This window comes from Triturus cristatus, chromosome 4_2 (genome assembly GCF_964204655.1).
Source record: "Triturus cristatus chromosome 4_2, aTriCri1.1, whole genome shotgun sequence".
Taxonomy (NCBI): domain Eukaryota; kingdom Metazoa; phylum Chordata; class Amphibia; order Caudata; family Salamandridae; genus Triturus; species Triturus cristatus.
Window position 1 is genome coordinate 753,528,765 of NC_140586.1, and position 12,011 is coordinate 753,540,775.

Consider the following 12,011-nt stretch of genomic DNA (forward strand, 5'->3'; position numbering starts at 1 on the left):
GACTTAGTTCTAGAATGGTCCATCTTAAGAGGACACAGAGAAATAAGGACATGTTTCGGTTTAAAAAATATGGCATACGTGATCTAACTTTCCAGCTACTTGGGGTGAGGAACTTCAAGACACACAGAAGGGAAAACGACTGCCCAAAGAGGAGGTCCCTGTAGAGAAACTGAGGTTCATTTACTTTTTTGGGCAGAGAAGAGTGCAAACAAGCCTGCATCCTATATTATTACCAATACTAGGGGCAACCCAAAATACAGGCCCTCTCAAACACCTTTTCGTGTTTGAGTGCCAAAAGAACTGGCTACGGAGTACACTGTGACTGACCTATATTGACTGCAGTAGAGATGAACTTAAACTACTCAAAATCGAGAGATTAGCACTCATCATATGGCAACCATAATCATTATTTTATGTGTATTTGTAAGGGCAATATTCCCACATGAGCGCATGCTGGCACTAAGAGACAAATAAAAGAAAAACTCTCTTACTTTGTAGGACAAAACAAATTACGAGGTGGGAATTCCACTGAACAAAATGAGTACAATAACAGAGAATTAGAAAGTTGGATAGGAATCAGGTGGGGTAAAACGTTTTATACACCAGAAGACCTACCAAAATACACTTAATATGGGTTCTTTTAAACTGAAGGTACTTTTGAAAGGATGCACGGGGTGGAGTAAAGAACACAAAAACTAAAATACGTGACACATTAAATGTATTTCATTATTTAATTATTAAACCAGGTCTAGCCCAGGTAAAACATCATGGTCCTGCAACCTGTTCCCACAACAGGGATTCACTGTAGAAACGCAAACGAAACCTACTCTGGAAAAGCACAAGTCAGACTTTTTGGGTCTGTCCTTTGAGACCGCCTTAGTGGGGTCGACAGACTATTGTTTTTCCAAAAGATCCTTTATAATATAGAGACATACACTGGCTGTAGGAAACGTGAGCTTCTTCCACTAGTCAGGCACATTCTTCACAACCGCCTAAAAAAAGTTACTTTCTTTTCACTTGCAAAACTTGTTCAAAGCGTGCTTCTTCATTTTTTTAATAATAACTTTAAATACACTGGATATTTATTTTGCCTGCAATTCGGATGCACAGTTAGATGGTGATTTACTTTCTGTCTCCTTTTAAACTTGTAGTTATAAAGGGTTTGAGTGACATTATAACACTGCAGCAGCCTGCAATTTGAGTGCTTGTTTAGGTGGGGAATTATTCCTGTCTCTTTCACAAATAATAATACAATGTATGAGGCCATTAAAGGCTTTTCATTTTCTTGCAGCACATGAAAGCCATATTTAGGTGGTAGCGTATTTGCTTTTTTTCCCTTTTTATGTTTGTGGCATATGCTTGCAATGAAAAATAAATAGACCATGGTATCAAATTGCCAAGGCCAGACCTTTTGGCTTTGCCAGTGCCAGTTTCAAGGTTAAAGTCAATGATTCTGAAATTACCCTTACATTTCACCTGTGGAATTATGAACAGAAAAAAATCTTTTGGATAGCCAGAAGTGGACTGCTATAGGGAATATGAAGTAACTACGGCCGGGCCACTGACTGCAAAGCCTGGGCAGCCGTGCAAGCGGCAGCTGCTGACACATAACACTAGAATCTCCCCAAGCCTTGCAGGCCTTTCAAAGACACCAGCATGCCTGCAGCTCTTCCAGTGCCCCTACCACCAGCTAACCACTAACAAACATTTGGTGTCAATGGCAGATTCAGGATTACTCCCTGCAGTCCCCGGGTGTTGAATCCATTCAGGTATTCATGATTTCAACAGTGGATTGTATTGTCATGCGATGCATGTACCTACAGCGTATGAAAAGGTAATGCTCTTGGTCACCGGTTAGACTGAATTCCCTGCTTGGGGCAACACTTGAGTAATAGCAGCTGGTACCCATGGATTAGGTAACTCAAATACCTTCTTCCAGGGGTAAGGTGAAAAAAAAGACTGCAAATACAAATTTGGCAAAAACATAGGACTGCATGACAGTGACTCTAAAAATCTCAAATTTATAGTAATATCTCCCAATAAAAAAATGACACCTGCATGTGTATCCACCATCAGGTACTTACACTCAAATATATTAGGCCTGAAGTCATAATAAAAAAAATTACTCCGGCCTAAAATAATGATTCAGGAACTAAGTACAGGTAATTTTTTGTAGGGAGATATTTATGTGAATCCGAAATCTGAATGACGTCTGTGTGTAATATTCCGCTCCTCGATTATCATGTGTGGAGGGAAAGCATGTGCAGAAATACATTTTCATGCACATGTAAGAAATTGCACATACTTCCAATAAGAGGGGAAGTTACTACTTCTAATTTGTAGACACTTTAAATTGATTATGTCCTCTATTCCTCCCAAGAAAACATTGGTACTTTACCATGACCCCTAGTTCAAGTTTAAATTTACCTTGTACTAATCTTGCACACAAATTGCAATTCGTAAATACTTGTTTCCTTTTTTTTGCCTTTAACTACGGATTAATTTGAAGTATAATTTGAGGCAAAATCACTTTTACTTTAAAAACATTGTCGTTAGGATCAATTGTCCAGTATGTCTTCACTGTTTACTTGAAAATATCTGCACTGACACTTTAAATGGACACTCTGGGCTTTGAGACTCTATGGTCCAGTCGAAGGCCAAGTGCCGAAACGCGTAGACCGTCTCTTGTGTGTGTGACGCCTCGTTTTTCTTTGAAATAAATATCATCTTGAGTGTCCTTCGTGGTGCTGTGATCCTTACCTGCGACGAACCTTCGAGAAACCGAGTGAGAAGCGAGAGGAATGTTGCGATATATATATATATATACACATATATATATACTTACATATATATATATATACACATATATATATACTTAAATATATATATACACATTTATATATACTTATATATATATATATATATATACACATACATATATATATCTTTACTGAAGTCTTTATTTTTACAGAAGATGCCTATGTTTTCCATCTCAGGTACCTATTTATGGAGTGAACATGGTACTAGAAACAGTTTACAGAACAAAACTATTCTTTGACAACAGAAGATGAAAACAACAACCATAACTCCCCTTTTCACTATATATTACACGTAGGATGCTAGATGACTGAAATTGGTTTTAGAAGCCCCCTTTTCTTTCTAGCCCTACCCACTAGTTCAGAACACAAAAGCGGTGTGCATTCTTCCCCCTCCACTCTTCGTTTTAACGATACAACACTCCACACCGCCCTCCCCGCTCCCACCCCAAAGGATTGATTACATACCGAGTAGGCCAGAGATGAATACACAAAAAAGGGCATACCTGTAATTTTGTCTCGCACAAGTTTGCAGGATTCTATTTCGCCAATGCTCCCAAACAGGCTCCTGAACTCCTCCTGGGTCATATTCTGTGGCAAATAGTTGACTATGAGGTTGGTTTTGCTGTCATCCGTGGCAGCCCCTGTTTGCATTGGTGAAGCGCAGTTTCTACTGTTGCTGGAGGGTCCATTGCTCGTATTAGACGTAGGGCCATTTGACACCTGAGGTTCCATGGTGCTAATTATCTAAAAAATAAATATAATAATGATAGTATATGTAGATGAAACTGAAAAAAAGACTATTGCACTTGTGATTTTTATGTCAATAAAGACTTGCTAATGAACGTCTGACTTGGAGACCAAGCGCAGCACCCACAGGCAGTCTGACTCCGCCTTCCAACCTTCAATGAAAACACACTAAATTCCTCTTATTTTTTCTAAAGTGGGTCATGTAAAGCTGTCACACTGTGAACAAAACAGTAGATGCAGAGGTAAAAGCACTATCATTTTGTTAATTTAAGGTTAATTTCTTGCTTCAGCAAGGGATTTTTTTGTAATCTGTGTGCGCTTGAATGCTGCAAAATTAAAATTCAAACACAATGGAGGAAAATTAGGTGTCATTTAAATGATTATTTTTATTACAGCAAATGGGAACTGTTAGGCGCTCACGTGTGCGCTGGGGAAACCTATTCATCTTGCAACATACTGCAGAGCACACAATACCTGTATTTTCACTAGTAGCACCCTCCACCCTCCCCCTTTCCCCGCACCCCCATGGATGCAAGCTTGGGGCTGCACGGGGGACCATACATTCCCTGCACATAGAATGGCAACGCAAACAGTGGCAAATGGTATGGAAAGTGTTTGGTAATAGTTGGGTGACTTTGTCGAAGCTGGGAGCATGGGAGCACAGTCTCTTTGCTGAACAGCCGGCATAGCAGAGCTAAGGTGTACAGTCAAGGGGGTGCATTATAAAATTACAAGTATGATAAGTAGTACTACATAAATACACTTTTCCGTACTCTTACATAACTTTGTTAATCAGCCCTGATACATCCAACTCCCTATTGGCCACAGTGCAGAGAGCACAGTCCTTTTTTTGTATTTGTACTAACTGAACATGAATATTCTGTCCATATTCCCATTTTGAATACTTTGAGGCCAAGTCACAAAGGCATGTGATAGTACCTAAAAGAGAACTACAGCAGTCAGATTGAGGGAGATTATGTCCAACACCTCGAGGCAGGTACCATACTGGCTGTTCCCTTTAATATCATTGGAAGGGTTTGTAGGAGCCTTGAACGGAGCTGCTCTCAAAGCATGTTGACCACATCCTCCAAAGAAGGCCTAACAAGACTAATTGTGTATGCACACTTTGCTCTGTGTACTAATACAGTAATATTTGTTTCCCTTAAATATTTGCTGTTTATGAACTCTATATTTTTATACTATATATTTTAAGTTTAATGTTATTTTTTTAAATACTTCATTTTTGTATTAGATATTTGTTTAACTTATTATTTTTTTTCCTGTTAATTTTTTTGTAGTCAACGTTGGTTTCCATCGTCGACTACAAACATTACAATTTTAGATGTCTATATTTTGACATCTATATTCTTGTACCACAATACATTTCTGGTCAATATTGTGACATACAACCAACGAGAGGTTTGTACCATTTCTTTTTAGGCAAGACTGACGTGAACTAGATTTACAATAAATTCCAAGCCTCTTCTGCCCCAAAATGATAAGTTTGGCTAAAACTGCTCGGCCACTTCTCCTCTGAGCAGGAAGAAAAGCAACTCCAGACGCATTTAGCGGTGTTGGCCTGAATACAACACCGAATACAATACAACGCCTGATTGGAATAGCACAGCAAGCTAATGGCTGGGACTCATGGACGGTCATACCCCGATCACCTACGGAGCTAAATTACATACAAAAATGAAATTCTTAAGTTACTGAAGCCAAAAGGCAATTCCACGGGTAGCTGTCCAGAGGTACAAACTAACTCTATTCAATTCAAGTTTTGGGTCTCGGCCACACTTTAGCGATCACCATCACTTGACTATTCTCCCACTAGATACAGCTGCCTTCGGGGCCGTCCATCAAGCTAAGAGGTTGAGCACCGGAAGTAGACTTCTGCAGGGAGATGTCAGATGCATTCGAGGCCAGCATAAGTGCTTCTGCCTAGACTAGGTATTTGTTGCCAGTTTGACTTTCTCCCCCCCGACAAAATTAGGAACATTTTCAGAATCTCGATTTTTAATTCCACTTCACAAATTTCAAGGTAACTGGCTTGTTTGTTACCTGATTTTATTTTGAGTGTGGAGGGTTAATGCGTAGGACCACCTTCTCTGACATTGGCAAGTCACACATATATTGACATCGTTGCTATGAGAATGAACATGTCCGCTCAAAATTTAACAAACCGTTGCGCACATTGCAGCTCGCACATTGCAGCTCTTGAGAGTGAGGATTAGTGATTTTCCATGTCATTAAAGGCTGCCATCTTAAGCAAGGAGGAAGAAATTCACCCTAGGTAGTCTGTTTATCTACAGTGCAAAAACAATCAACGTCAGCTCTCCAAAAATATCCCTGGATCTCAGTAATCTACGACTATTGAGCTGAATGAAGGAGGGAAGTTGACTGTTCCAATAACAGATCACCAGCTACGCACTGAACAGCAGTAGGAACAAGCCATGTGTGCCGCGTACCCGGAAATTCTGACTCACTCAGCTATTAATCTAGTCCCATGAGAAAGGCAGGATGTAGTCATGACATTATTGAGAGCAGCTTAGACCTTCAAACAATGACTAATGTGGGAAGCCAGGACACGCAAAATAAAGGGGGGACTAAGAGATGGAAAGATAAATAGATAGATGCAAAGATAGATAAGCAAAGAAACAAACAGATAAGTAGGCACTGAGATGGTTAAATAAGGACGGTATGTATTTACAGCATGTAGAATTATTTGTATGTTCTAAATCTTCAAAATATGTGATTTGGGCCGCATCGAAAACACCTTACTTCACGCATGTCCCGAAGAACAGAAAAGTAAAAAATCTTGGAGTATCATCTTAACAACACTCTATTCTGATCACCAAATTTTAACAATCACAAGCTTCCTTCAAACAAGATGCTGAAAGGGGCTCTCCCCTTCACAGAGATGGGGAGTGCTCAATGTAGCATCGAGCCTACAAGATCCTTGTCACAGTCCAGGCTGGAACAGTGCACCATGATATACGCAGAGGCTCGAAATCAGTAAATTCAGAAGCTCCAGTGAATTCATATCCAAGCAGCCAAGCTTTGTCCGAACCACAGATGTAGGATCACGCTCCGACACAAATATACTTGTGACCAAGAGAATGAAAACAGTCAAAACAATTTGTTCCTAGGTCAAAGCGTTTGGGAGGAAGGGACAAAAATATTTTCACAAAACAGGACTATACTACATCCTTGCTTTTAAGAACTGCCAATCTAATCATTAAATGAGGTCAGTTTGGAAGAACATGGGATAAGGCGTGAGGATTGGCCCACAACTAAGAACTTTTAAGCGCTAGAATGCGACAAATCAGCACTATACAAAACAATAAAATAAATAAATGGGCAAATTATCGGATTAGCACAAAGAGAAAAAATTATTCAATACTATGTATTCAAGAACATCTGCAAGATTACCACAACTGTTCTCTACAGATAAAGGAGATGAATAGAACAGAACAAATACATTTGACTTCCCCAAGGGAAAAAATGAAGGAAAATGGACTGAATATTTTTCCCAAGTCAAATCCCCCAAAACTTGTGCATAAGGATGAATCTCATGGAAGCTTTGATCTTTAAACAAGATTGATCAACTTAAGCCTTGAATTCCTAGTAATGATGGAGGCAATTAAGCCTGCTAAATAAAGAAAAAGCCTGGGAAGGACACAGCAGAGAAAAACGGGTGGGAAACCAACCAACCATGAAAATAAGAAGTGATCAAAGTAAGAGTTTAGAGATTTCGTCAACACTTGCACCTTTTGCAAAAGCATCATGAATTAAACAGAGAACACAAAACCACTAACAGTGAACACCGCTCATAATTTATGTATTGATGCTAGGGGCTTGGCTGACCCCACCCCGTATGGTGTTTTCTGCCCACTGAGGTATCAAGAGAAAATCAAAGATCAGCGACACTTCCAGGGCCAAGAGAAGATGGTAGCATCCATTATGCATGCTAAAGCGGTCTGAGCTCTCATGTCTGTCAGGAATTCCTGCTCATATTGATTGCCAATGAGTCACTTGAAGCGGTGTGATAGGGTTCTTCTGTTTTTGTTTGAAGATCCGCTTGATCCTTGTATTGCTTTCATGTGCATTTGATCTCATCCGTCTAAGCGAGAGCAAATTCCATCCCAAAGTATGAGACAGGCGGTAGGTGCGTGGAGCTCGCGAGCTCAGTTCACCGTCCTCACATACGCACATAAGAAGAGAAAACACAAGCTAAATAGGTCAAAAGAGACCAAAGCTAATGAGGAAGTGCACTGATGTTTATAATGTGAGCAAATAAAGGAAAGGTGATGAGAATACACAGAGGAAAAGGTGACTTTCACTCAGCTGGTATAACCTGCTTGAAATGTATGCAATTAAAATGGCTATAAATAACTATGTATGTCTATTCCTCTCTCTGTCTATATGTTTGTTTGTACAGCACTAGACCCACTGGCAGGCGCAGAGGATACTGAAGCTTGCGCCTCTCTCCCAGTGTCTTCAACAGACATGAGAAGGCCCTTCGGACTACTTATGGTGATATCAATTGCAACCCAGGTGAGTAATATCCCATTCAGGCGACTAGTCCATGGTGTCACAGAAGCCCTACCTTCTGTGGGTGCGCGGTCGGAACTGGTAACGCCATAGTTTCTGCCTATGTGCAGAGCAATGACATCAGTGCAGACCCCGAAGAGATGTTAAAAAGCGCAGGCAAATGGAATCCTATACAGGCAATGGAAAGTTATACACCAAGGTATGCATCATCCCAACCTTTAGCACAGTACATAGGGGATTCCCATTAAAAGGTGAGGCAGCAGTGAGAAGCTATAACTGACCATGGGATTATTCTCCAAAATGGCCTAGGTTCCATGTGACGGGATGTAGTATCGGAGAGTGAGCGACTGTAGAATCCAGCCTCAAAAATCTAAAATACCATAATCCAAGAAATGTTATACCAAAATGTGAAAAATGTGGAACACACAAAAAAGGGAGTAAGGGAATTTTTCATAACATGTCTCTCTTATAGTTCAGAATCTAAACAATTCTGGACTTCAAGAGTAGCACTTTAATACAGATCATTTGAGTAGAGATGCATCATGTGAGCTCAATACACACCTATAGTAAGTGAGGGCCCTTAAAGTGTAGCTTGACTGTGCTTACCTCTCCTCATGTACACAAATGCTCCATAAATAGCACAATATCAAGGAGGGGTTCTGTTATGTATCAAAAAGCTGTCACAGATGCAAATTCATGCATAGATTTTATTATCTTTACTCCACTCCGGCAAGATGGTTCAAGTTATATATTTTAAGTATGGTTTGTCAGAGAGCTGTCCGAAAATATTTGAACAAAGACACGTTGCTGGTGGATCAATTGTTTCATTAAGGTTGAGGGGCATATGAAATGCCACTTGCCTGAAAGGTCCCTTCTATCAGTGAGATGGCATAAGACTTCACCGCCATGAGGTAGAACTTAGGTCTATCTCATAATTCGTTATATTGTCGATAGTCTCCTTCTAGGACCCTTCACCAAGACAGCTCACTTTGATGTAATGTTCGGAAGACCTTTTAGAAGTCGGCTTATAGTCAGGCTTGTTTTGTTCATACTGGTTTCACACTGCACCTACTCTCACGAGGGAGGCATTCGCGGAGAAGGTGGGAAATTGATCATACAACGTTACTGACAGCACATAAAACAGTCTGGTCAGACGCAACACAGTCATGCAAGGAGAATTCTTTAGAATAATCTCTGTTGCATGAGGATCTCCTGCTGTGAACTGATATTTCTTCTGAGATCTCCATCCCTCCCAAGAAGCTTTGTGTTGCTATGATATATCTCATTTTCAAGCTCCACTTTACCTGCAACTACCATCTCTTCTTAGTCGTGTCTTGTCACAAAGATAAGATAGGCCCTGCTCGTGGACGGGCATTTTCTGGTTCTTCTCTTGCATTTGACCAAGTCATGGAATGACAAAGTGGCAACTTGCCTTCCATTGACAATTGAAACAAATATTCACATTTTATTTTACTTGATGTTTCTATGTTTTCCTTTGTTCCGCCCATATGGATCAGGGGGAGGTTTCTGACTTTAAGGTGAACCACAACACCTAGAGCCGCAGTCCAAAGCCAGGTCAGAAAGGACAATTAACTATTAGCAGAATGTAGAGCTAAATTTATATTACGATGATGAATAAAGTACAGTCCATCAACAATTAAGTCACTAGCACAATAACACCATAGCGGCTTCACATTCCGATTTCTCTGTTTGAGCTTTCAGAGAATCAAATAAAAACATAGGTCAATTCACTGACAGGGTGGGTGGACTTCGATTGTTGAGTTAGACAGAATCATTTAGCTTCAGGAAACACGCAAACATCTTTTAGTCCTGCCGCTGACTCCTCATCTAAAATTCTGCTTCTTGGATGTGCCTTCAAAGGGGGTTATTCACAAAGATGCTTTGCAGCATGTAATGCAGTACTCATGTGGTAATCCTTTATGTTCTCTTACATGCCTTTGTGATTTAGTCCCAAAACATCTCAACTAGGAATAAAATGTAAATATTTAGGGCCTAGAGTAGACACATATAATTAGTACAAAAAGGACAGACTATGCTCTCTTTGCAATTTTAATAATAGAGAGATGGACGTGCATAAAGCAGTACATCTTTTCCACTACTTCCCATACTCAAGTGCTTTTGGGAATGCTTACAAAGTGAAATATTTACAACGTATTTCCACTTTGCACGGTCCAACAGGTCTCGTTTATATGGCACTGTAGGCAAAATGTTCACCCGGCACTGTTGGCACTGGCCCAGTGTGAAAAAATATGCACAACAGGGGCCATTCACCAGAGGCTACTGACAGGTGGACACTTTCTAGGGTCCAACTTTCTAAACAAACCTGGTATTTGTAGCGCATATTTGTGAATTGTTCACAAGAAGATGAGTAAACAATGCTTCACTTTTTACATGAGCATTCTCCGTTCACCGTTTCAACAGATATTCAAGAGTACTTCAGCCAGACTGCTTAAGAAACTCTATGCCCTACACAAGATGGAGGACAACGCATTACATCACAGAGTTACATCCCAGATCCACACCACAAGTAAGCACAGCCAAAGGCACAACCCCTAGAGCAGTGGTTCTTCACTCACGTTTTGACTTCTGTGGACCCCCTACTTAATCACTAAAGAAATCCAGGAACCCACAATGAATCATTAATGGAAAACAGGAATTCCACAGAGTCATTTTTGGAAGCCAGGGACCCCAGCCTAAGCAATTTTGATGGTTTGAGCCTCAAAAACAATGCACGAAAATACAGAAACAGGCATTCATCAAACAAATAAACAAATGCTGAAATATTTAAGTCAGCAACAAATGCAAAAAACATAAAGTAATTTTAATGGGAAATTTGGAGCTTTAGTAAATTGAAATGAGGCTACCTATCACCCATGTTATATTTTCTGTTCATGCCCTTCTATGGTCCCATGATTCAACCTGAGAACACTAACTTAATTTTTAGTCCCCTGTTTCAAAAATATTCATATTTACCGAATAATGCAATAAATGTTCAATTTAGCTCCTTTACTTATATACACTTAAGAAATCTGTTAATATTATTTAATTTTCTAAGCAGTCACTGACGTCCTGAGTAGTCACCATGAAAACCCATCGATCTTCAGATAATATGTTTAGAAACACTTAAGAGTAAAAAAATAAACCCAGTACAATTGTTTAAAATAAAAGTGTGAGTTCTGTGCCCTTAGCATTGTCTCCTATTCCATCATAAGTAAAAAGAGTTCTAGCAAACTAACTGGGCCACTGTCAAATAAAGCAAAGAACAGGGACCATTTGAGAATTAGCTGTAAATGGGCGCAATTCAAACAGACCTTTTGCACTGCGGCTCGGTTTAAATGCTTTAATTAATGTACTACCATCACTGAATTCTGGAGAAATCATGAAGAGTTGTACATAAGTATATTGGAAGTAAAAAAAAGTCACATTTTCCAAAAGAGTGCAAGAACAAGGACTATTCCAATAGCGTAACATTAGCCCCCGTGGTGCCGGATGGCCCTGAGCTCCAGGGAGCCCCCTCCAACACTGTGCACGGGCGGTCGGCACCTGGCCGGAGAGCTCCTCCCTGGTCTGAAGCATGGGGGGCCCTTCCATATACTTTGTAAGAGAGCCCCCCTCGAGTTTTATTACATCACTGGATCACTCTGCATGACATGATGGTGTGTTTAAACAAACTAAGGATCTCTTGCACAGATAGATCACTCTCTTCCATCTGTGGGAACTTTTGGGGTGATTTGTGTGCATATTGTGGAACTAAAGCATCTTATTAGCACGCCTTTGGAACAACTCAACTGGTATGTGACTAAATAGCCACCACAGACTAGTGCAAACATGCACGACCGAAGTCTAACTCATGAATTCAAGCTATATTTA

General features: G+C 40.1%; 1 protein-coding gene across 6 annotated transcripts in view; it reads right to left on the bottom strand.

Moving 5' to 3' along the window:
• ELAVL4 (ELAV like RNA binding protein 4) overlaps positions 1–12,011 on the bottom strand; it is a 151,907-nt gene that overhangs the window by 85,414 nt on the left and 54,482 nt on the right. For all 6 annotated transcript variants that reach the window (XM_085602656.1, XM_085602660.1, XM_085602655.1 and 3 more), the window contains one exon: positions 3,323–3,563. In XM_085602656.1, coding sequence (XP_085458782.1) covers positions 3,323–3,563 — 241 coding nt within the window. The remainder of the gene's footprint in view (positions 1–3,322; positions 3,564–12,011) is intronic.